This window comes from Lotus japonicus, chromosome 3 (assembly GCF_012489685.1).
Source record: "Lotus japonicus ecotype B-129 chromosome 3, LjGifu_v1.2".
In the NCBI taxonomy this organism is placed as follows: domain Eukaryota; kingdom Viridiplantae; phylum Streptophyta; class Magnoliopsida; order Fabales; family Fabaceae; genus Lotus; species Lotus japonicus.
The window spans coordinates 11796239-11823442 of record NC_080043.1 but is presented as its reverse complement, the minus strand read 5'-3'; the positions used below and the strand labels follow the sequence as shown (position 1 = coordinate 11823442).

Here is a 27204-nt window from a genome sequence, read left to right as displayed (position 1 = left end):
ATTAACAAAAAAATGCATCGGTTTTCTAAAACAACAAACATTTTGGGATATTGAAAAATGGTGCAAAACAACAAACTTTATGGAACAGATGGAGTAATTAAGTTCAAGTGTCCATCTTTCATTGTTTTTAATTACTAGGATTTTACCCGTGCGATGCACGGAACCTGTTTATCTTATCATTTATCTGGATTTTTATCCTTCAAGTGTATATACATATCACTACTGCTTATTTTATGCATTTAAATTGATTGTTCTAAGATATATCGGTGACTATGATATGAATCATTAAAAATGCTGGAGCATCAGTTGAATATGAACCAATAAACGATTATCAAGTATCAAAGACGACTTAATATATTTCGTTACATGCTTTAACCGTGTGATTACGACATAGCTTACTTAAAAATCGATAGGATGAACAATATATAAGGGCTTATCAAATAAAATAATCATTCCAAGAGACAGAATAAAGTTTTTGCAATTAGATAAAGAACAACAGACATCAAATGCAAGCTAGCAAAAAGATGACAAAGCTAAATTATCAAAGGAACTGTTGCAGTTCATTTTCACACACGATCAAGAGCAGCTATTAATTTTGAAAAAGAACAACTTTAAAAGTATTATTTTGTGGAAGCTTGAAAAATTGTAGTTGATAAAGACTGTGCCAACAAACTGATATCATTCACGAATAACTATTATAATATACAAGCTTTTGGTTCTTGTTTGCTGTCATGACAAGGAATTATGGACAAAGGGTTAGGCTGGGTTGGAGAAGAATGGGAACGTATTACTGCTTTTGAACGTGGGTGTAGTGCTGCGGATTATGACAGTGCACAATTGATTCTTTCCCATGCTTCCTAACTTCTTTCAGTAGCCTTGCATTTTTTTTCCTCTTGTTATGTGTAATTTTCTTTTTCTGTTCTTATTATATTGTATTAAGGGCTAAGAACCTTTTCTACTCTTTTCTAATGTAATCTTTGGCTTATCGGAAAAAAAAATACATAACATGGAATATAGTTTGGTTCATGCAAAAATACTATTATCTCCAGTTCTATTTATAAGAATTAAAAAACTAATTTACATAGTTTACGAAATAAAATAGTTAAGTGTACTAAATTTGTTCGCAATTAATAAGGATGTTCTTGTCAAAAAAAAAAGTATTTAATTCACCACAAACTCAAAACTAAATCTTATAAAAAAGAGCAAAGTAAATATCTCATTTGATCGGAAGTTGTATATATAACTCCATACACATATATGTTAATAGACCAATAATGTTATAAGTTAACTAGAATTATGATATGTTCACACTTCACTTTTTCTCACATCTCATTTTCACTTATTTTTCTTTTCTTATCTCTCTCTTCTTTTACTATCGCATCATTTATTATATTGTTCAATTCTCTCTCATCTTTTCCTTTCTCGCTCCACTCGAGTGAGGTGGAGAGGTGTTAAAGAAACATTTTTGTCTAAAATATACGAATTTATACATAAATATATATGCGATGAAAATATGTTAGTTGTGTTGGATTTTCAAAGACCTGAATATTGTAAGATAATGTCAAAAAAAATGACATAATTATCAATAATACTCATCAAAGTCTAATTTTTAATCGAGCTCAATAAAGTATTACAATCCAATTCGTCACCGGAATAAGACTTTAAATTTGTTGTTCTTGTTGTTGTTGATGTTATGTTATGACTGAAAACGTCTTTCTATATAACTCAATCTATCCGATCCATCCTTAACTTGATTATATGTCCCATACCCACTATGGAGCTTAGCTACCCATTCTCTATTATTTAATTGATCACCTTCCTTCTCTTTCTCATCCTCCTATTCAAATCACTAAAAAGATCAAGTTCTTACAACTTACCCCCAGGACCATGGACACTACCTTTGATAGGAAACATACACCAGATTGTAAGCTCAATGCCCCATCACCGCCTCAGAAATTTGGCAAACAAGTATGGACCCTTAATGCACTTAAAACTAGGAGAGGTATCCCAAATCATAGTCACTTCACCAGAAATTGCAAAAGAGGTTATGAAAATACATGACCTTAACTTTTCTGATAGGCCAGACCTTCTTTTGTCCTCAATATTTTCTTACAATGCTACAGACATTGCTTTCGCTCCATATGGAGAATACTTGAGGCAACTGAAAAAGCTAGCCAACCTAGAGCTGTTGAGCGCGAAGCGCGTACAATCGTTTAGGTCCATAATGTTGTTACTTTTGGTTGTCTGCATTTTTTTCAAAAACAACCTGATGTCGAAGCAGATGTTGTAACATCGTGCTATGACATTTGTCCCTGCGGATCTGCTGTGTGTTTGGCTGATTTTTCTAGAAGCTTTGGATGGATTTCGTGATAATCAAGTTAAGGTTATTGAAGAAGCATCTCTGTGCTATATGGAATATAATATAGTGGAATCAAATCTTTTGAAGAGGATTTGATTTGGTTTAAATTGTGAAAGTTGTTATCTTTTGTTCAAATCTTATTTGATAAGATTTGTTACTGGTTTAAAAGATTTGTTCCAGATCTGTTTTGTGGATTCTATTTTCGTGCAAGCCCATTGAAGATCAAGACCTGAAGAATGACTATTTAAGGAGGCTCAACCCTAGTTGCAAAGTGTGCGTTGGGCACCCAAGGATTGGGTTTTTAGGGTTTTGTTTTGTGAGTCCTTGTTTCTTTTATTTTGTACACCTCTCTACTGCCTCCATTGATAATTGGACTGGGCGGGACATAAGTCAGTCATGCTTATGCCCGCCCAAAATGAGCAACCAGGAACGAAAGTCAGTCTTGGCGGGATTCACAGAACAACACTGAATCCCGCCCGCCCGTTAGATAGGCCCACACGCCAGCTGGAAGATTCCTTTAGATTTGTTAGCTGGAAGGCATGGTCATTCCCAATGTGTTGAACTGTGTATGTTCTTGACCATTTTGATTTGCTCCTTGCCCAGAATTTTCAGAAATGACATCATTTGTCATTCTGCCATTAAACATTTTCACAAAATTCTGAGTACTACCTGAAATGAAAAATATCAATATACTAATTGGTGGCCAAGTTCCAATTTGAACTCAAATAGAATTCAATTCGTTGCACAGTAGCACAATACGTTGGCCTTCTTGATATTGGTTTTTTAAATTCTAAAAAACCAATTCTTGAAATCAAATGGTCAATTTAGACCAATATATCAAATCAACGAGATAACGTCAATAACTGAAATTCAGAACTGGACCATAAATGACACTGAAAAACTTAGTTTTCACTAAAATGGTCCCACTGGGCGTGCCAATTTGTTTACACTGAATTTTGGTAAATAAACAGAATCCAAAAGCAATTTAAGGACCGGATTCGGAGTCCTTTCTGGGTTCTTTAGTGAAGACGTTTTAAATGTCAAGGTTGGGTTTTTGTGAAGAACGGTATGAACAAAAGGGAAAAAAAGTAGAGGATTGAAAGGAAAAAGAGGAACAAAAAGTAAAAGGAAATCAAAATGGCAAAGGAAATGAAATTGCATTGAAAATTAAAGGTGAGAATCACAGCACACTCTTAGTCTCTTTGTAGCCATATGTCACATGAGACTTGGAGGCATCCATGGAGAGTTTTGAGTAATTGTGTGAGTCTACTTACATTACAATCAGAACTAGTATTTATAGACTAAGTTTCTGATAACTACTCTTGCCCACTAAAGGACATGTGTTTATTTAAAATAAACTGCCTAAGCCACTAATAACCTCCACTTAAGCCACTAAGTAAGTGCTAGTAACTGCTTCCTTTGACAACCTCTTCCAGTAACTTTCCACCTCATAACTTCTGCTGCTGACTCTTCATCCTTTGTTCGGCTTCTTTCCTTCGAGGGTCTCCATATATTCATCGAAAAAGTGGCTTCAAATGCTGTTCATGGTTTAGTCGAAAACATCACTATGTCGAGCTTTATCAATTCTTAATATGCATACATATATAGCATCCAAATCATGTTCCAGTAATGTCATGATTGGTATTGCCACAATCTCAATCTAAAATCTAAAAGATATTGACCTTGGCATAATATATAATAGTAGCCAAATCCATTAGCCTCCAACATATAACATCGAGTAACTCTGCCAATATATGTCATATATATATTTCGACTAAAGTACACCTTGGCATTAACATGTTGCCATGTTTTCTCACTCTGTCTAATAGCCTTTGCCATTGATTTATATATACTATCAACACTTGGGTCGAAGAAGTGCTTCTTTTATCTAGTCGACATACTGGTCCAATATAACCACACAATTTCAACCCCAGCAACTTCTACTAATTTGGCAGTAAAGTATAAATTACACTGAAACATGCCATGCATCCACGTACACCATATTTCAACGGCTAATTTCCAAACCTGTAAATTTTGGTGCTAACACCATGTATTTAGATCCCGGTAAACAAACAAAAAAAATTGGGGGCATTATTGAAAATTATACTTTAAAGTGAGGTGAAGTTTGGGGTTGGTGCAATTTCTTTCCCTAGACTAGTGTAGTCTTATTTCCTTTGGGATTTTGCCCTCCCTTTTCCAAAAAAATAATAATAATTTGGAGTTTTTTTTTTGGTCAAACAAACAAAGTTCATTGATAGTGAGCCAAAGCCCAAAAGGAGTGGACAAAGCCACAATACAATCAGTCTTTTCTACAGAGCCCAAACAAATAGACAATACAAATTATGGGCCTGCTAACTGAAGGAGATGTCACGAAAGAAAAGCAAACAGTGAGAACAATACACAGTGAGACCAATACAGCAGACATTAAAGGGGTGTTCTGTCACTCTGTCTAAGCTGTTTTTACAAATAAAGTTCAAATAAGCTTGTGAATCCGTATAACACCTAAACTTAGGCTAAGGAAGCTAAAAACTTCAGTTGCATGGACCTAAGAAGAGAAGGCCCAAAAAGCAGTGAGTCCAAGAGAAGAAAGTGCAGCCAAGCCCTAGCCTGAAAACCCAATCAAACACAAGGGAGAGGCGGCGGAGCAGCGGCGGAGGAAGCACAATGGCGGCTCAAAGGCAAAGCTCCAGACACGTATACAGTAAAACAAAGGAACCAGGTGAGAGGAGTTGGACTCTTGGAGGAACGCCACAGAAACCCCTTCCAAACCAAGAACGCGCGCCGACAGCAAGAGGTGCTGTGCAGGAGTGATTGGCCTCAGGCAAGGGGCGGAGAATCGACTGGGTCAAGCTTATGGGACCTGGATCGTGCTGCTGGAAAGTGGAATCTTCACTGGAGACTTAGCTTCCTCAGGATATAGTAAAAAAGGCCGGATCTGAAGCTGAGCTTTCAGTGGAAGGTGGAGGTGGCGTGAGTGGCCAAGATGGAGGCAAGGGTGGTGGGTGGAGAAAGACGGCGGTAGAGGCCAAGGAGAGGAGTAACCTAGACTAAACAAGAAAAAAAACCACTTATTTGGGTAGAAATCCACCTAATGTGGAAAAAACCCACCTAATGTGGGAGGACAACTTCTACCAAGGAGGAAGGGGATCTCCCGAGAGGAGGAGGAACCCCCCAATGGGGAAGGAGATCCCCAAAGGGGGGTGGGCGGCGCTGCTCAAGGAGGTGTGCCCTAGCAGAGAACCACACTTTCTTTTAGTAAGATTAGTATATTTATGAGTTATGACTTCAAAAAAAAAAAAAATTTGGATTTGGTGGGGTGTTAAACTCAACTCCCTCTAGTGGACCGGTCCTCAATTGATAATTCTGTACTTTTTGGTCCATCACATAAAAAATTCAAGGGCAATGGCTAAGATCATATAGTAACATACAGATTGGAAAAAGAGTGCAAGATATACCTTGGGCCATAATGTATTGTTTGTATCTATGAATGAACTTACTTTATGACCAAAAACAAAAGACAAGAACAAGTTAGACTGAAAAGTCCACCTTCGCCCAAGGAAAGAATAAAATCATACCCACTGAGATTTAGAAAAGTTTGAAGACCTAACCATACTGCAAACCCGTATGCCCTAACCATAATAATGTGTAAAATCAATTCATTCTTACACTCATTTGATTCTTTAACAGTATATAATACAAGGATTTTGGGATACCTTGGTTAAGACCAAAAAAGAAAAGAATAAAAACTAAAAAACATTCAAGGACTAATAATAACACTTACGTTTCAACAAATTAAATGCAAGTGACACACTCTTTTAAACACACTCTTCAACACAATTTATGATTAAACAATTATAGAAATTGAAAACAGATGAAAGACAAATCTAAGATCAAACTATGATCACATACAAGGGGTTGTCTAAATGACCCATGATAAAGTTTGGGTTAAATAACCCATCATCCAATCACATTTGAGATAAGTGAGTTGGAATTTCTATATTTTATTTACTAATTTATTTCCAACTCACTTATCTCCAATGTGATTGGATGATTGTTATTTAACCCAAACTTTATCATGGGTCATTTAGACAACCCCCACATACAATATCCTAAGTATTTCAAACCACTCATGCTTAATCAACACTCATTTCTATTAGAGAGCACTTATACCAAATCAAACCATGCCTCTTATTTCTCTATGCAAATACCATATTAAGCATGATAAAGTGTGTCAAAGGTGAAAAGCTGATTCTTGTAATGGCCATGGGTTCAAAAGGAGAGATGCAATGTCGTTCTTTGTTGATCCTTGAGAGTGAGTGTAGCCATCTCCATCTTTATAAAGAACCTCCATCACACGGGTCAGATTGACAATTACAGTTATGAGAGGCTTTGGTATTTCAGTTGAGTCAAGACATTCCTGATTGATATCCTTCCAAGCACTCGCCACTTGTCTACATAATTCCTCAGTTGCTTCTTGTTTTGTGACATGGTGTTGTCTCATGTAGCACTCAATAGCAGAGGCAACATGCCCTCTCTCTTGCTCAAGCTAATTACAATACAGAGATGAAACAAACAGACAAACATGTAGTCAATTTATAATTTTAATCAATAAGGTAAGACATTAGATAATTTGTTCACCTAATTAAATTATTAATAGTACCTCGTTGGACACAATGTCATCCATGAGTCTAGTAATTTTAGTTAAAGCATTCATGATTTTTGGGTCATTGGTTAACCATTGAAAGGCCTTTTCTTTAGCTACACTTCCCATCCCAACAAAGGCTGTGGCTGTGACCATACGGTAACCAGAAGATATCTGCGCAACACTCATGTATTCTTCCAATGTTGGTGTGTAACTGCTATTGTACCACTTAGTCTCTGCAAAGTATGCTTGGACCAATCTTTTCATCTGGCAAATTTAAAGGTTTCTTCACAAATTAATTACATTACATAAAAAAACATATTGTTAATAACATATATACTAAATGTCAGTAGTAAAATCTTTGTGTGAACCAGTTTTTAACATGTTTCACCATAAAATTATTAACCTATAGACTTCATTTATAGCATAGTCTACAGAGAATGCTCTGCCTTCCTTAACCATCTCTTGCTCAATTTCTTTATAAACATCCAAGAGCGCTTTGTAGCAAATTTTCATGTATTCTGGAAGGAAATCGATGCAGCTAATATCCCACCTAAAAGGATATCATATTATATAATCAAATTTAAGGTAATGAAGGTGAAAATGCCATAGTAGTTAATGGTAGTTTAAAAGCCAAACCTATCTATTGCTTCGGTGAAAAGTTGTAGCTCTTCAAATGTACCATAAACATCATATACATCATCAATAACTGATGCCATATATATCACTTTTGTCAATAGCCTTCTACCAAGAGAGTATTGGGGCTCATAATACACTCCCAATGTCCAAAAGTACACTTCTATTATCCTATCACGTGCAAAGGGTAGCTCTGTGGCAAAATTTAAATCCTTCCACCACCTAATTTGTTGAATAGAACAAGGCTCAATAACTCATTTAATTTGAAGAAGTTAATGTGTTTTTTTTTTTTTTTCAACAAATAAATAATATATACTTGCAATGTAAAGGTGTGGTTCTGAAAAAACTTACATTGAAGCAACCCCAGCTTCCCTCTGATATAGTTTCTGGAGCATATTAAAATCCAATTTGGCCAATAATAGCAGAGTTTCATCATGGGAAGGGTCTTCCTCATAGGTCGCAATGTAGTGCGCCGCCACTAGCCTAGGTAAGTTCTTGTGAAATGGACGCTTTAAGCTATGATTCACTTTTGTGGCAAGAGAAGGACTCAATTTGGTGGTGATGAACTCAAGGTTTGAGGCAGTGAAAGCAAGCGCATCATCTAATATCTCTTCACCATTGGACTGGGCGAGCCCCTAGAGGGGCAACGCCCAGCGTGTATCCCGCCCTGAGGCGGGGCCCTGGCCTTCAGATGGGCCCTGATCTCGGAGGCCCAATTGGCCCAATAGGTAGTACCCAAGCTCTATAAATAGGAGGTAGTTATCAGTTGTAAGGGACTTTTTGGCTCATTGGATGAAATAACACTTGAAATTCAGCACTCTCTCTCATTCTCACTCTCTCTTGGCACAATCCCTCTACCTCTAGGTACTATGCCTCTCTTCAATGTTCATTCCTAGAACATTTGGCGCCGTCTGTGGGAATCGAACCCACGACCACGTGGTAACGATGAGCGCCCCGTGGCCTTTCGCCATGTGGGGTGTGGACCTAGTTGGACCTTTCCCGACCGCCAGGGCACAAATGAAGTTTATATTGGTGGCGGTGGACTACTTCACTAAGTGGATTGAGGCTGAACCCTTGGCCAAGATTACTTCTGCAAAGATAGTCAATTTCTACTGGAAGCGTATTGTTTGCAGGTTCGGGATCCCAAGGGCGATCGTATCTGACAATGGGACCCAGTTTTCAAGCAGTCAAACAAGGGAGTTCTGCAAGGAAATGGGCATACAGATGAGGTTCGCCTCTGTTGAGCATCCGCAGACGAACGGGCAGGTGGAATCTGCAAACAGGGTAATCCTACGAGGACTAAGACGACGGCTCGCGGAGGCTAAGGGAGCTTGGTTGGATGAACTTCCGGCGGTGCTGTGGTCGTACAACACCACCGAGCAATCTACTACAAGGGAAACCCCCTTTAGAATGACCTACGGGGTAGATGCCATGTTGCCGGTGGAGATTGACAACTTTACATGGCGGACTCGACCAGGTTTTGAAGAGGAAAATCAGGCCAACATGGCGGTGGAGCTGGACCTTTTGTCGGAAACGCGCGACGAGGCGCACATTCGGGAAACAGCGATGAAGCAGCGCGTGGCGGCAAAGTTCAACAGCAGGGTTCGCGTCCGAGATATGCAGGTTGGCGACCTGGTCCTCAAGTGGCGATCGGGAGCCCCGGGGAACAAGCTTACTCCCAACTGGGAAGGTCCCTACCGCATTGTTAAAGTTCTTGGTAATGGGGCCTATCACCTAGAAGAGCTTGATGGGAGGCGGTTACCTCGATCGTTCAATGGTTTGAGCTTGCGCTACTTTTATAGTTGATTGCAGGCGAGAAAGTGAACAAGTCGGAATCGCCGGAACCAGATATCTTTAATATTTTCTGAAGTGTTCTCAAATTGTCCAATGTACTGCAACGACAAATCAATAAAATAAGACGAAAATTCACGAAATTCGTGTCCAAAAAATTCCAGGGATTCCCTGACGATCGGAATTGCCGATCGACATAAAGAATTACGGCGATCACTAAGTGGGACAAGCTTGATCCCCAAAGGGGCTTGCTGGAACCCTGAAGGTTGTGGCGATTCCACAAATGGCCTTTGATGCCTGGGAATCACCCTCCGGAAAGTCTGACGTGATCGCCGGTCCCGTAAACGATGTGCTGGGTAAGTCTCGCCAGAATACGACGAGCGCCGTTAACTAGGCAAAAGTCTTGGGACCCCCAAATGGCCATTGGGATCCAAGCATTGTAAGCCCCGAGCGGGCAAAGCCCCGGGCGAAGTCCTCGAGAATGGAGGCCGTTTCTTCCTATTAGGAAAAAAAACGTCTAAAGTCTTGGTGGTGGAATACCAAGCAACAAGTCCTAGTTAAAATTAACGCACGAAATCGTTAGGCGTAATTCAATCATATGACGCGTGAAAAATAGCGCAAGATATAAGGTCGGCGAATGAATAGGAGGGAAGGCGAGTAGTGTACGGCGAAAGCATTCCAATATGACTTACAAAATGTGTCCAACGGCGATAAAAAAAAGCTATGGCGAAGGGTGCTTAAACATAGACGAATGGCGGAAAAATGCACTACAAGGTGACAGTAAAAGATAAAAGTAATGTTAAAAATTACATTATTCATTATTTTCTTTCTCCTGTTCTTCTTCTTCCTCTTCTTCTTCAGTTGCTGTCCAGAGGTTTTGGTCAATCAGGGGAGGATCGTCGGGACCAACCAGTCCTGCGGCGGTTATCTCTTTCATTACTCCCATGGCGCTAAAGTCAAAGTTCGGGTACAAATGTTGGGCCTGATCTTTGGCGAGGTAGAAACCGCGCTCGCGGTTGTCTAGGGCGATGTCAGCGGCTTGTTCCCTCGCCTCAATGGCTTTGGCCTTCTCCGTCGCCAGCTCGTCCTCTAGACTTTTGATCTTTGCTAGTTGGGAAGCAATCTCGGCATCTTTCGTGGCGAGGGCCTCGGCATGAGTTTCGGTCGCTTTTTTGATCTCCTCGGACGTAGCCTGCATCACCGCCTCCATGTCAGATTTCGCCAAGGCCAAGGACTCCGCAGACTTTTTCTCTTGCTCCGCCAACGCCTTTTTCACTAACTCCAGCTCAGCGCACAGTATGGCAAGCTCTGACTCCTTAGCAATCAGCGCCTCGCCTCGGGCGATCAAGTCCTTCTCAGCTTGCTCTTTTTCCTTCTTGCAAGCTTGAAGGCTTGCATCAAGCTCATCGGCTTCTTCCTTCATCAGCGCCAGCTGATCCTCCAGCTCGCCGATTTTAATCCCCGCCGTGCCAATCATCTTGTCGGCGTAGACTTTGTCTTTTCCTGCCTGCGTCGCCAGTTTGTCGAAACGCTTTTCCCAAGCAGCGGCGGCTTCTTGATGCTTAGCACTTTCGGCCTTCAACCGCTCAGCTTCAACGTTGGCGGCATTGAACTTCTCAAACGTGTGAGCAAAGATGCACCCAGCGCGTAGGAGGCAAGCAAGAGTCTCCTCCTTGGTGGCATTCAGGCCCTGACTCAAAACTTCTTTTTCTATAACGTCACGGTTGAGACCAGCAAGTAAGAATTCTGAGGGTTCAATGGCGTTGGGGAGCATATTATAATAGCTTGAAGAACCGACCTCAGGAGCAGGGGCTTGTTCAATTTGAGCTGCGTCAGAGGTAGTGGCAGCGGCGCGACAGGATTTTTCCCCTTGATGAGACGGGGAAGGCATGGGGCCCGCATCATGTGTTGAGGGCGGGCTAGGAGGCGCATCTTGGCGAGGGGGAGACTTTGGGGTTTCATTTTCTTTTTCCTGTTCTCCAATAGGAGTGTCGGAAGACGCAGCAGCTTTTGTGGCGTTAACGCCGGCGGAGGCGGCTGTGGCGCCAATAGGGGACTCAGCGGCAAAAGCAGCGGTCGCACCGGCGGAAGCGGGAGAAGAAGCTGGTACGGCGGTTGGCTCGGTAGCTGCGGCGGCAGAGGCTTCAGCGACATTTTTGCCTATGGGCGCAGCAGCAGCAGTGGTGGGCTGAGCGCCAAGTTTGGATGTGCCGGCGTCGGAGGAGGCTTTGGTCAATCTTCTCCTCTTGGGAGCTTTGGTGCTCTCGGCTTGGTTTTCAGCACCGCCCCGTTTTTTCGCGTCGCCCTCAGTGTTGAATTTTGGGGAGAAGCGAGCCATTCTCCTCTCGCGGGCCTTCAGGAGCTCGGCGTTCGTGAAATTCATATCTTCTGTAACAATAAAAAAAAACAACGATCAGTGATAACATAGGAGTCGAGAAAGGAAATGTCAATAATAAAAGTGAGCTATGGGCAACCTAAGTATTTGGGAGTTCTTGAGAGGTCAGCGCCCTCAAGGACTGTTGTGCAGTCAAGGATGGGAAGTGGGGCAAGGAGATTAAGAAAGCCTTTATCGTTGGCGGACAAGGAATCCTCTGAAGGATCGGTGATCCCGTTGGGCTTCTCTGTCCAGTAAAGAGGAAAGAGGGCGGTCCCGTCTCTGAGGGTGAATGCCTCTGGGTAGGCGGGATGAACCGCCACACGGAAGTACTTTCGTGCGAAGGAGGACTTCGCGTTACTTTTGTGGGGATGCAAACACTTCCGGCCGGCTCGGGCCTTCAAGGAAATCCATCCTTTGTTTTTGATGGACTTGGGGTCGACGTCGTAAAGGTAGAAGAAACTGGTGGGGGATGGGGCGATGCCGACAGCGGCGCTTAGGATTTCAAAACATCGAATGAAGGCCCAGGCGTTAGGGTGGAGTTGACAGGGAGCCGCGTTGATGTCGCGGAGGACGGTTTGGACAAAGGGCGAGAAAGGAAGCCTGATTCCAAGCTCGCTAAACATGTATTCGTACGCAAAGAAAAAATGGGATCTCTTTACGTCGCCGTCTGGCTTGTGAAGCCAGGGGCGATCCCCGGGACTGCAAACCCAGATCCTGAGTTTGGCGTTAAACTCATCGTCATTGGACAAGCCACCCAGGGAGTTCACGAATTGCACAATGGGATCGCTATCTTGGAAGATGGAGGGTTGATCTATAGCCTCGTGTTTGGGGGCTACTTGGACTGGAAGGGGCAGAGTGGCGTAGGTTTGTAGTCGGTGAGCTGGGATCTCCGGAACCTCTAAGCGGAGGCCGCCGGCGGCGGTGGAGTCAGGGTCGCTTTCGGAGGAGGAAGAAGAGTGATTGGGGGAGGTAGGGTTTGAAGCCATTTTTAGAAGACAGTAAGGTGAGAGAAAAGAAAAAGATCAGTATGTGTGCGATGTAAAGGTAAGGACAGAGGGACTCACCGGAGTAGGATGTGAAGAGTGGGTAGCGGAAGGGGTGATAAGCGACGGCTCCGGAGCGGAAGTGGGCAGAAGGAGTTTGGTAAGCGATTAGGGAAGTGAAGAGGGGTCTCGGAAAGGGATGACAGTGGGGAAGAAGGGTTTTTATAGGAGAAGGGGAGAAGCTGGAAGGGTGACGCGTGTTGGACGCGTGTGGGAGGTTGGAAGTCATGATGGTTTTGGGGAGGTGGGTCGCGTGCAAAGGGGAGTTACTGCGCACGATGGGACGGTTATGAAAGGTGAAGTGACGGTTCCGGAGAAAGAGGGAAATTGATGTAACCAACACATCACGTGGGGCAGCCACGTGAGGCAGATAGAAATTTGAAAGGGTTTTAAAGTAAGGGAAAGCGCGAAAAGCCTCGCCACTATAAGGATCAAACGCCATCGCCTGACGATTGACACCAACAACGAAGTTCAGTCGCTCGCCGGGGTCACCGCCAGTCAATGACTGAATGATCGGCACATGACCCACGCCTACCACCTTTCCCGCCGGCGAGCGATCATACACCTGCTTCAACTTGTCACCAATACAAAGTAGTCGCCCTCACCGCTTGCGGACTTGTGGACTTGCCAGCTTGGTTTACTCGTCAAGTCAGTGGACTGGGTAACTGAAAATGCTAGTTTCCTTTTGCTCACGCCATGTTGGCGATATAGTTAACTTCTCTTTTTTCAAGCCATGTTGGCAGTGTAGATTCCGGTGTACAATTGTACAAAAAGACATGTGACAGCATTTAAAAGACACCCTTAGCTCTCGTACCTCGAGCTCGGTGTCTTGTGGACTAGTGGACTGGGCGAGCCCCTAGAGGGGCAACGCCCAGCGTGTATCCCGCCCTGAGGCGGGGCCCTGGCCTTCAGATGGGCCCTGATCTCGGAGGCCCAATTGGCCCAATAGGTAGTACCCAAGCTCTATAAATAGGAGGTAGTTATCAGTTGCAAGGGACTTTTTGGCTCATTGGATGAAATAACACTTGAAATTCAGCACTCTCTCTCATTCTCACTCTCTCTTGGCACAATCCCTCTACCTCTAGGTACTATGCCTCTCTTCAATGTTCATTCCTAGAACAACCATGAATCCTGAGATGTGAAGCTTCGTACAAGCTCAGCATTCCCTCAACATCACCAACAAGTGTTTCACTGAAGTTCCCTTGCTCATTCTTGAACTTCTTAAACACATCTGAGATTTTTTACCAACCACAAGATATACAATTTATTGGTCAATTCTACCTTGAAACATGTTAAAATCAGGTTGTATATTCTTTAAAGGCTTCTTTAAAATATACTAATTTATGTAAGTGGGGCCTACCCGGTGAAATGCGATATCCTTGTTGCCTTAACAACCTGAAGACAAGGGCGAGAGCATGGAGGTCTTCATTGAGAGTTATTTTACCATTTTCAACATAATCATTGTGAATATGTTGTAATACTTCGCCTATCTCGTGCTCAAAATGATGGTATAATCCCAGGTGTTGGATTGAATCAATCAAGTTAGCTTCTCTTATTGGTACTGTGGTCTTTGCATCCACAAGGACTAGCATCTTTCTCACTTCTTCTTTTAGTACTTGAATCTTCCTTGTTATAATTTCATTCTCTTCCTGATGTTAAAATTCCAATAATAGTAGAAATAAATCATAACCGTTGAATCTAATTATTAATATTGATTAAGATTAAATATTATATACTATTATGGTCATGTGACCATTTTTAATGTTTTGTGTTCTATATAAATCTATTAAATATGAGTGTTCTAAACAAAATATTCACAGTTTCATGCAAAAGTTAGAATAATTATACTTTTTTTAAGCGTGGAGAGGTGGAAGAAGAGAGAAATATATATGAAGAAAGGAGAGAGAAAATAAAGATGTAATCTATCTATATATATTAGAAAAGAAGAACTTCTAGCATGACGTGTCGCTCTCACAGGCCAAGTTAGTGACGTGTCGCTCCGAGATTAATTCTCACTTAATTATTTACACGTCAGCTTTTCCACCTATTAATTCTCATTTAATAATTTACACATCAGCTTTTCCACCTTGGCCCTATTTGCCACATTAAATTTTAGATTTGATTAGGATTTAGGTTGTTTATTTCTTGATTTAATCTTAATTTATTTTTAATTTATTTTTAGAGCATTAATTAATTTTTATGGTATTTTTATTAAATTTTCGGATTTTTAATTAATTCAGAATTTTATGAGTTTTTATTGTGATTTGCTAGATTTTGATAGTTTTTATCTATATTTATTTAGTACCTTTTTAAATTTTAGATTTGATTAGGATTTAGGTTGTTTGTTTTTATGTAGTGTGATTCATTTCACCTTGCAATTTAGATTTTTTCATAGTTTTGGTGGGATTCTTCTACAACTGAATACCTATAGGTTAGTGTTAATTTGGAATTGCCAAATCCTATTGCTAGGTTGCATTTTTTTTTTTCTGGAATGGTGAATTTTCTTTAGAATTTTATGGTCCCTTATTTGCTTAAGCTAAATCTTGAGAACATTTATTTGTTTACATATGAACTTTTTGTTGTATATTTTATTAATATTTCAAAAGATTTAAAGTGAATTTAAATTAAAAATATTTATCTATTTATGATTGGCATCCCGTTTATGTTTACAATTAAAATATTGATTACATGGTTAATATGTTACCATTCAATATTTCCCTCTCTGTTCTTATATAAGTTTTCTTTGTGTCAAACATTACCTTCCCTCTCATAATGTACATGGTAAAAGGTTTTCAATTCCCGTGAAAAACATACCGCCAGTCTACCAGCACCTATGTACTACTAACAAAGATTGAGATATATGTGCATTTGATTGTATGTGAACATTTATACAAACATAGTCTTAGTGACTAACATAAGCAAGGTGAGATCAATAAAAAAAATATTGTGCATATAAAATAAAAATCAGAAAAATTCACTAAAAATACCATAAAATTTAATTAATACTCTAGAAATAAATCAAAAATAAATTAAGATAAAATCAAGAAATAAACAATCTAAATCCTAATCAAATCTAAAATTTAAAAAGGTATTTTTTATGAGAATATAATTAACTTGAGATCAATAAAAAAAATATTGTGCATAGAAAACAATATTTCCCTCTCTGTTCTTATATAAGTTTTCTTTGTGCCAAACGTTACCTTCCCTCTCATAATGTACATGGTAAAAGGTTTTCAATTCCCGTGAAAAACATACCGCCAGTCTACCAGCACCTTTCATAAGTTCTAAACCATATAGTTACATATTCCCTTAAGAGTGTTAATTAATTTTTATCGTATTTTTATTGAATTTTCGGATTTTTATTTAATTCAGGGTTTTATGAGTTTTTATTGTGATTTGCTAGACTTTGGTAGTTTTTATCTATCTTTAATTAGTACCGTTTTAAATTTTAGATTTGATTAAGATTTAAGTTGTTTATTTCTTGATTTTAGCTTGAATCTTTTATTTTATTTTGAGAGTATTAATTAATTTTTATGGTGTTTTTATTGAACTTTAGGTCTTTATTTAATTTATGATTTTATAAGTTTTTATTGTAATTTGCTAGATTTTGAGAGTTTTTATATATCTTTAATTAGTACCTTTTTAAATTTTAGATTTGATTAGGATTTAGGTACTTTAATTCTTGATTTTTTCTTAATTTGTCATATTTTTATTTATTGTGAATTCCAGGAAAATGGAGCTGATCTAGTGCTGAGGGACCACAGAGCTACCATGGACACGTAGAAATTTGATGGTTGCTAGGTGAATTTGGCAGAGTTTCTCATTAACTGCGGACTAGAGCTCATAGGTTACTGCATATAAGGTTTGATGTACATTTATGGAGGGTGAAAGGATATTACTCCGGCAAATCAACCATTATTAATGTGAATGCAATCATTATTAATTTTAAAATCTTATTTTTAATTATAGAGATTTTTTTATGTATATGTAACGTGAGATTTTGTTTTATATAAAAACTATCATTGTAAAATCTTCTTTTTAACTTTAGAGATTTCTTTATGTATATGTAACGTGAGATTTTGTAAAATCCCAAGGATTTCTCTATACAGTTAACTTCTTTATTTCTCTGATAAATGAGTATCCATTTAGTAAGATGATTTGCATCTAAAGCTACTCTGAAATCTAAAAGCTATTGCTGTTTGTATTTGGGTTTAATTTTCAATTTATATGTTTTAATTTTAAATTACAATAATGTTACCTACGTGAGATTTTGTTTTATATAAAAGGTATCATTATATTTTTTTTAAACAATCATTATATTCTAAACTAATTGATTGATATTATGTCAAATTTCAAATAAAATCAAATGAGATACCAACCGAATGCATTCAGTTACTCCCTCCGTCCTCTATTATAAGTCACTTTTACCTAATTCTCTAGGATTAAGAAAAGTGGTTAGAATTAGTTAGTTACAATAAATTTGTATCTTTTTTCCTAAACTGACCACATTTAAAAGTATATCAATTCAATGAATCTCATCTACCTCTCTCTCCATATTAATGTTCCACTATCTTGAAAACCCCCTTCCACCAATAAAAAATAAGTTTTGGAAGTTTTTTGAGTAGATATAAATTAAAGTGACCTCGATAATAAAGAAAAATATTGGAAAGTAGGAAAATTCTTTAAATGCTACAAGGGTAAACATGGAGAGAAAAATTTAATGTTGCATAGATATTGTAAAGTGACTTATATTTTGGGACAAAAAAAAACTCACAAAAAGTGACTTATAATAGGGGACGGAGGGAGTATAAATGACGAGGAGAAATTTCTGTACCTAAAATTCATTTCCAAAACAAATCTATCTTGACTAATTTGAAAATTTTAAATCTATATTGATTTATGAAATTTATAAGATTTTGTTTCTCTGATAAATGAGAATCCATTGAGTAAGATGATTTGCATCTAAGTCTGCTCTGAAACCTAAAAGCGGTTGTTGTTTGTATTTGCGTATAATTTTCAATTGTATGCTTTAATTTTAAAGTACTATAATGCTATCTACGTGAGATTTTGTTTTATATAAAAAGTATCATTATACTTTTTTTATACAATCATTATATTCTAAACTAATTAATTGATATTATTTTAATAGAATAAATTTAATATAATTAACTTTAGTATTATTTTCAAAATTTAAAGAGTGTATATTTATATAAGTATATAACTATAATAATTTGATAGTAAGAAAAGTACGAGGAATACAAAATATTAATACATATGGACTATAAAATTATGACCTGAATTTATTAGTACTAACAAATTAGAGTTACGAGATCTCACGGGGAGAAACATTTTACATGAAAATGAAAATTTGTACGAGTTAAAAAAAAAATTCATTTTCTATAACTTAAGTGTATTTTTAATAATTTAAAAAATAATTATATATTTATGTATTGTTATATATCTAAAACACAAAAACATTACCCTTTATGCAACACGAGTATACATCTTCACAAACAAAATTCAGTTATACCTCACATATGCAAAAATTAAAGTTTTTGGTTTATTAACTTCTGTGTTTTTTAAAATTTGTGCTCTTTAAATATCTACATCTTTATTATGATTATTCTTATATTCTTAACATCTTAAATATTTATAATTTAAAATATGAATCGATGTATCAAATACAATAGACATATTCCCCGTGCAACGCGCGGGTAAAAAAGCACTAGTATGTGATTTAATTGATAAAGGCCGGAGAGAGAAATAAATAGAAAGTGAAGGTGAAAAATAAGTGAATGTGTGTATATAACAAAACTCTAAAGGTTAACAACCAAATTAAATGTTGACAACCAAAAGTATACACGTATTTTATATGCAAAGCTTAAAAAGAATAAAATGACATTACCATAGGCTCCTCAATATATTGAATAAAACGATCACCCCAAATGTTGGGATGATAATTTACTGAACGCCGAGAGAAATCAGAAGATGCATTAAGAGTGGAAGTAACAAGTGATGTTGCTGCTGAAACAGACATAGTTCTTTGCTCTGGTTAAAATTTTGAATCAACTTTGTTTTCAAGAAATGCTCTAAGATTCCTCAATCTAATAATTGCATTCAGGTTCTGTGAGTGGTGAAGAACTTGATGTGTGCATTTATAGGAGATTCCAACCTCAAAAAGAATATGTACTTTTCGAGTGTTAGAAATAGATGGAGGAGAAATTAATTTGTGATCAATGATCATGTGATGAACAAAAAATAGAAAAAATTGATATGTGGCTCTAAAAAATATGACTTAGAAAATAAATTAGCAACTATGGCCGATATGTGGCTCTAAATAACATGACTTAAAAAATAAAATAGAAACTATGGCCTATTTTTTTTTTGATAGGCAACTATGGCCTATTTAGTTTCTTTTTATTTTTTTTAGTTACAATTTATAAAATTGTCACTTTTTTTTTATATGTTAAATTGTTTTCACAATTTTGACCCGGCTGTAGTGAAGATTAGGTCTTCACAAGAGTGCGGTTCCTAAAGATCAACCCCTCGACCTAGCTAGGGGTTAAGTTGCCGCTTATGAGATTTTAAAAGTTAAAAAATAGAGCAAACAATAAATAAATAGTATTAATTGTCTTCTCATTTTAAAAAATAAAAAATAATTTTTTTATTGAATATAAAGTTAATTTTTATAATTTAAAAATGAATAAAATTAAAATAAAAAAAAATATAAACCAAAACCACCCGGTTGCGTATTTTTTATTTTGTGGTTGGAAATTTGTTGAATTTCAATTTCATTAGAAAGAGAATCCATCACATATATTTTTTTTTGATACAAGCAACTTAAAGGGGAAAACAAAAGAAACTAACAACTACCTAACAAACACAGTGCCACTCTTATCGGCAAGCAGTAACAGAGATAACTCCGGTGGAGGATCCACCACCACATGCAAGGCTTGCTCCTGCGCAGCTCCTGCCTTAGCCAAGTAATCCGCACAGGCGTTTCCCTCTCTAAGAGTATGCTCCAAACGAACCACCCACTCCCGCCAGAGAAACTCCTTGATACTGGCTATGAGCACTGCACATTCATGAAAACGGGAAGGACGGTCCATAATCAGCGACACCGCAAGCAGGGAGTCAGAGAGGCATAGGACCCTCCGGAATCCCTCGCTCCAAGCCATCTTCAACCCATGGAATATAGCTAGAAGCTCCATGGTCAGCACTGACTTGCTACCACCAAACCCATAGAACCCTCGAATCCAATCACCGCAGCTATTACGAAGACACCCCCCGAAACCACTACTATTTGGATTGCTCCCCTTACTGCCATCACAATTCACTGCAATCTCATCGTCACTAGGAGCTTTCCAAGATACCAACCTCACCGTTCGCTGGACTGGACTCCTCGGCCAGGCTCGCTGAAACTCGTCTTGGAGACTATCGACCCACCTATGCAAGGCATCAACGGGAATGACCTGCCCACCCAAAACAGCTTTGTTACGCGAGACCCAGATAACCCAAATAGCAGCCAAAGCAACGCTACCGTGAGCCTCCAATAAGCGCCGCACCCATAAGCCCGGCTCCGTCTGGCCACCACCATGCCCAGGAGCAAGCATGCCCAAGTGATTCCAGACCCTCCTAGCGTAGTAGCAGTCCCGAAGGCAGTGCAACTCAGACTCCGGGTACAACCGACACCGGCTACACGTCGGAGATTCAGCCATCCTACGCCGGTAGCGGAGGGAATTTGTTGGAAGCGCATCGCGGGCTATCAACCAGATCAAAAAGCACACTTTGAATGGAGCGCGCAGCTTCCAAATCCAACCCCAACGGTTACCCTCTTCATCATGATCACTACCCAAACCATTACTCGTGTCCTCATTCGTTTCAATCAACCACTTATACCCAAAGCCAGCTGAATATATCCCAGACATATCCCCTTTCCACACATGACAGTCCGGGACCTCGCCATGAACCCAAGCCGGTATCCCATGGATTTCGTCCCGTACCCCCTCAGGGATCATCGTGTAAAGTTGCTCCAATCTCCAAAGGCCATTCTCCCCTGTAACATCCCGCACCCGGAGTTCCACATCATGAATGTCCACTGCCGCAACCCTATCGCAAAGCTTATCACCCCCAAGCCAAGTGTCATACCAGAAGGATGATTCCCCATTACCAAGCCTGAATTCAAACCCTTCACGCAGGCAACTCAAAGCTTTACCAACAGACCTCCACACAATCGAACCCTTCCCCACCATGGAAGAAAGAATCCATCACATATATGATATAACACGTTTTTTCTTTCTATTTTTTGTCCTTTTTCTCTCTTTCGCGTAGCTAAGTAACAGGACCTTGTCTTAGGGGTGGTGTGTGTATTCTGAAAATCCCATCATATGGGAAGGATAGCTCAAGTGGTAAGAGTTAGGGACATAAGGGTTGGGTGAGATGAATGATGAAGGGTCCCGGGTTCGAATCCGGAGGAGAGATTAATTTACTAACATTTACCTATAAAAAAAACATGGGTAGGTCTACGCGTACAAGGTCCATCAACTCGTACTACACAATACATTTTTGGGATTCATGGGACTTTTATCTTTCATAGTATTTCTTTTCATATTTTGCACGTTTCTTTTTCTAAAGTTGAAAATAATTAATTTTATTCTGAAAAAAATCTAAGGGCAAGTGGGCAACTCTTGCGCTATCAGCCAAGGTTATCAGAACCGGACCGGTGATGAAACCGGTGAGGGTACCGGTTCAAGGTTCACTGGTTCAACCGTAATTCAACCGTGGTCCAACCGGTTTTACCGCTATGAATTTAACAATATTATTTTTAAATAAATAGGTAATATATAAGGTAATATTGAATAAAAAAATATCCACAACTTCATATTTCAAATGAAAATTACTTGTCAAAATTAAAATTAGTACACACTAAAATAGTAGGTTTAAAGTAACAATAGATAACATTAACAATATACATTATTCAAAATTTCAAAGAGAATAAAGTAGCAAATAACAGATTTTGTAATATACTAGTATTAAATATGAGAATTCAAATAATGAAGCTATATTTGTTTTTGAAAAAATAGAGCTTCTCGTAAATGAAGGGAGCTACCTAGTTTTTATCAATAGCTAATAATTCCATTACAATGTTCAAAATATTTCATTGAATTTTTTCTTGAAATCTGACATGGCTAGTTGTACAGTTATATTCCTTTTGATTTTCTTACTTTTTTTGGTCATTAATGAATAAGTAATAGATGCTGTTTTTAATATTTTTTTTGAGTAAAATACACTCACCCCTCTCAAGGTTTGCTAGAATTACACTCCACCCCATTCTTGTCTAAAATCTACACCCCACCCCATTTTATATAGATGCAAATTTAGTGACGAAAAATATTCTTCATTAATAATTAGTTATTATTTAAATTGTTAATCAATAATTTCAAAAAATATTTTCAATATAATCCAATAAATTTAAAAATGAAAACATCACAGTCCTTCTCATTCTCTCAATCGCGGTCTTCCTCCATAAATTCACAATGCAAATTCTGCAATAGCACACCCGACCGGTTTACAAACCATATCTTGAACATAGGGAAACATGCTTGTGTTTTCATATTTGGTAATAATTCAATTTTAATCAAAATAATCTCTTTATACCTCAAATTTTGAAAATTGGATTGTAGACCCAAAAAGCAAGACAAATGGGTGAAGAAAATAGAGAAACAAAATTAAGAAATATGAAGTGGATCGGAGGTTATTAGAACCCAACGATGCGGTGGAGCACCGCTTTTAACAAAATCCAACGACATCTTAAACCAACAGAGCGTTCGCTCGCAACTTAAAGGGGGTGAAGTTCACAAGAAGTAGTTGAACAGGTAGCTTTGGGAATGTGCGATTCACGTTCTGTGGTTCAGGTCGCAACAAAACTTTGATGCATGGTGGTGCCATGGGGTTTCACATTCTGGGACAGTGGCCGTCGTGTTAAAGGGAGCAAAGGCTTGGTGGTGACCGTTTGTGGTGAGAAATATGATTTGGAGACAGATGGAACGTGGACTTAACAGACAGAGTGGATTTTTTTTTAAATTTAATTCAGTAAAATTATTTTCATAAATTAATGTATGATAGTGTATATGCATTAAACTTATTTAAATTTTAACTAATTAGTAATTATTTTTTATTAGTGACGAATTTGTTTTCGTCACTAAATTTTGCCTTTATAAAAAATGGGGTGGAGTGTAGATTTAAAAAAAGAATGGAGTGGAGTGTCATTCTTACAAACCTTGAAGGGGGTGAGTGTATTTTACTCTATTTTTTTACTCAGTGTGCGGAAACCGAGGAACAAGTACTGGACTGGGCGAGCCCCTAGAGGGGCAACGCCCAGCGTGTATCCCGCCCTGAGGCGGGGCCCTGGCCTTCAGATGGGCCTTGACCTCGGAGGCCCAATTGGCCCAATAGGTAGTACCCAAGCTCTATAAATAGGAGGTAGTTATCAAGTGTAGGGGACTTTTGGCTCATTGGATGAAATAACACTCGAAATTCAGCACACTCTCTCTCATTCTGATTCTCTCTTAGCACAATCCCTCTACCTCTAGGTACTATACCTCTCTTGAATGTCCATTCCCAGAACATTTGGCGCCGTCTGTGGGGACCTGTAAACTCTCTACTCCCATTCACGTGGATTGATTGTGCATGAAGTTACCTCTGATTGTGATTAGGCAATTCTCTGGTTTTCTGATTTTGATTCTGTGACTAGTGATTGGTTTTCCGATCGAGTTTGCATCGTTTCTGGTTTGGATGGAGACTCGACGCAGGAGGCAACATCATTCACCAATGCGACAGCGGATTTCGCCGCCTCGGCGGCCTCATCGTGTGGACCTGGATTCTCCGGTACGAACGACAGGAGTGCAATCGCCTTCTCCTCCTCCATCACCTCCTGTACCACCACCTCCTCCATCGCCTTCACAGGTGGGATCTCTGGAGCGCTCACCAGAGAATTCACCTGCTCCGGAACAACAACCGGCGGTGACGCAGGAGCAATGGCGCCATTTGATGCGCAGCATTGGCAACATCCAGCAGCGGAATGAGCATCTACAGGCTCAGTTAGATTTCTACCGCCGCGAGCAGCGAGGTGATGGAAGCAGAGAAGCAGATTCCGTGGCTGAGTTCCGTCCGTTCTCGGAAGATGTCGAGAGTGTGGCGATTCTGGATAACATGAAAACGTTAGTTCTGGATTCTTACAGCGGAGATTCCGATCCGAAGGATCATCTTCTGTATTTTAATACGAAGATGGTGATAATTGCGGCGTCAGATGCGGTGAAGTGCAGGATGTTTCCATCGACGTTCAAATCGACGGCGATGGCGTGGTTCACAACTTTGCCGCGCGGATCGATTTCAAATTTCAGAGACTTCTCATCCAAGTTTCTAGTGCAATTCTCGGCGAATAAGAATCAGCCGGTGACGATCAACGACCTATATAGTATTCGCCAGCAAGAAGGAGAATCACTGAAAGAGTACATGGCAAGGTACAGCGCAGCGTCGGTCAAGGTTGAGGACGAGGAGCCTCGAGCTTGTGCTTTAGCATTTAAAAACGGTTTGCTACCGGGAGGGTTGAACAGCAAATTGACACGTAAGCCGGCGCGTTCGATGGAGGAGATGCGTGCTCGCGCCAGCACTTATATTCTTGATGAGGAGGACGACGCTTTCAAAAGAAAGCGCGCGAAGTTGGAAAATGGCGACACGTCGCCCGAGCAGCGATAAAAGGAGGAGTTTCAGATCGGTGGCAAGGCGGAGGGGAAAGAACAAGGTGCGTTCACGAGAGAATGACAGATCGAGATTCTTCAAGGCGCATCCAGCGATGGCAGATCGGAGCAACACGGTTCAGTCCGACAATGAAGAGCGTCAACAGAGGTGAAGCTTCAGATCGAGGAAGCATGTAGGCGAGGGAGAGCAGATTGGTAATGACGAAGGAAAGAACGAAGGCGAGGAATCTGTCCAGAGCACAATACATGAAGAGCAGAGCCAATCCCGAGACGTTTTTTTTTTTTTTTTTGAGGCGTTGGAATTCTGGCGATCACGTTTGCTTTGGCGAGCACATTTGCTTTGGCGAGCACGCGTTGGCTTTGGCGAGCACGTTTTGAGGATTAGGCGGTGAGCAAGTGTTGTTAGCGTAGCGTGCTGGCGTTGGAATCTGGCAAGCACGTTATACTCCGGCGGCGGAATTCTGGAGGGCACGTTTTGTTTTGGCCGTGGAAGTTTGGCGAGTAAAGCGTTGCTATGGTTAAGAATGCTGGCAACAAATTTTCCAATTCCTTCAAACTTTTCCTCCATCTTTCATTTGATTCCCTTCTCAGTTGTTGTATTTCCTAATTTTCTTATTTTGAAGTTGATATTAGAAGTTATATTGTCTTCGCTGGTTTTGATTCAGGCAGAGAGGAGCAAATCGGATCAAAGAGAAGGAGTGGGTGAATTGAGGCACACCATTAAAGTTTTATGAAACTTGGAAGACTCTTCCATAAGCGGTTTGTTATTGGGTGGGACAAGCTCCTGATGGCGCGATTTAGTTACAAAGTGAAACAAGTTTCACGATGAACTAAATTAGCCCCGGAAAAGCCCACGTAACCACCGGATTCATTGGCGATGTGTGGGGTACAAATTGCCCATTCTACTGAGCACCGCTTTGGTAATCCAACTGGCCATTGGAACCCAAAGCACTTTGAGTCCCGAAATGGGACGATCACACCAAGGGTGGCGACCTACCGCTAGGGTGGTGACCTCATGCCAAAGGGTGGCGACCAAACGCTATGGGTGGCGACCTGTAAGACTCAGTTTTTAGACACACAAAAGTCGCCAAAAGGGTGGCGACCTCACGCTAAGGGTGGCGACCTACCGCAAGAGGGTCGCGACCTACCGCAAGAGGATGGCGACCTACCGCTAAAGGGTCGCGACCTACCACCAAAAATGAGGGTAGCGACCTACCGCAAAATGGTGGCGACCTACCGCAAGAGGGTCGCGACCTACCGCAAGAGGGTTGCGACCTACCGCCAAATATGAGGGTAGCGACCTACCGCAAAATGGTGGACCTACCGCAAAATGGTGGCGGCCTTACGCTGAGAGTGGCGAGCAAGTCAAACTAATTTCTTATAAGGCTAAAGCAAGATGGTGATGGCGATGCGGCAAGTGAGGACACTCCTACTCCTCATGACTTGGACACAGAGTCTGGTGGACTTGTAGACTATGGCGAGTGAAGGAGCATGCGTGCTGGGCGGATCTTCTCCTAGGGACGATGCGGCGGCGACTTCAGCTTGAAGACACATTGTGCTCTCATGCTTCGAGCTCGGTGTCTTGTGGACTGGTTGAGTCCCTTCGCCATATTAGGGGGCTCGCCCAGGAAGCAACTTGATCCATGAAGATGCTACGAGGGGCGGATGCGGGGGAGATTGGCGGGAGACCATGTCATCAGGCGAGCCAGCTTCTATTCAGCGAGTCACGTCATATAAGGCGGGCCACCACGACTCCTTAATCTTTTAGGCGTTTGTACACCATCTTTCTAGGTCCCGCGTCAATCGGAGATTCATGTATTTGCGTATTTCCTTGCGCTATTGGCGGTTTGTGTTTCATTTGCGCCATGTCGGCGACCTACACGCTTTATACATCCTTTGTTGATCCCGCCAAGTAGCGTGGCTAGGTGATCTTCTAGGCGGGGAAGCTATTGCAACTAGAAACTTGGGAATAGTTCCTGCGCGTTGGTCGAAACCGCCAGCCGAGGAACGCCGTACCAAGTGGAAAGTGGCAACGGGCGACTTGCTAGGGGAATCACAAGGGGACAGAGATTGACGGTCACAGTTTGGAGACACACTTCGCTCTCATGCTTCGAGCTTGTGGACTTGCGGACCAAGGGCGCTCGCCCTTCATCTTTTGGCTGTCAAACCCAATTGTTATTGTTTGTGGGAAAGCGCGAAAAGCCTCGCCATTATAAAGATCAAACACCATCGCCTGGCAGGTGACACCAACAACAAAGTTCAGTCGCTCGCCGGGGTTACCGCCAGTCGGTGATTGAATGATCAGCACATGACCCATGCCTGCCACCTTTTCCGCCGGCGAACAATCATACACCTGCTCCAACTTATCGCCAATACGAAGTAATCGTTCTCGCCGCTTGTGGACTAGTGGACTTGCCAGCTCGGGTTGCTCGTCAAGTCAGTGGACTGGGTAACTGGAAATGCATGTTTCCTTTTGCTCACGCCATGTTGGCGATATAGTTTACTTCTCTTTTCTCAAGCCATGTTGGCAGTGCAGATTCTGGTGTACTGTAAGACATATGTAAAAGCATTTAAAAGACACCCTTAGCTCTCGTACC

The 27204-nt window shown here is 40.3% G+C and overlaps 1 protein-coding gene across 1 annotated transcript; it reads right to left on the bottom strand.

The window, feature by feature from the left end:
* Positions 1-5909: 5909 nt before the first annotated feature.
* Positions 5910-18998, bottom strand: LOC130709491 ((-)-germacrene D synthase-like). Its single transcript, XM_057558859.1, has 8 exons — positions 18754-18998; positions 14209-14497; positions 13975-14079; positions 7989-8256; positions 7641-7859; positions 7416-7554; positions 7020-7268; positions 5910-6905 (listed from the first exon to the last, which is right to left on the bottom strand). The coding sequence occupies exons 1-8, from the start codon at positions 18883-18885 to the stop codon at positions 6591-6593; spliced, it is 1716 nt and encodes a 571-aa protein (XP_057414842.1). The 5' UTR covers positions 18886-18998; the 3' UTR covers positions 5910-6590.
* Between the last annotated feature and the right edge of the window lie 8206 nt (positions 18999-27204).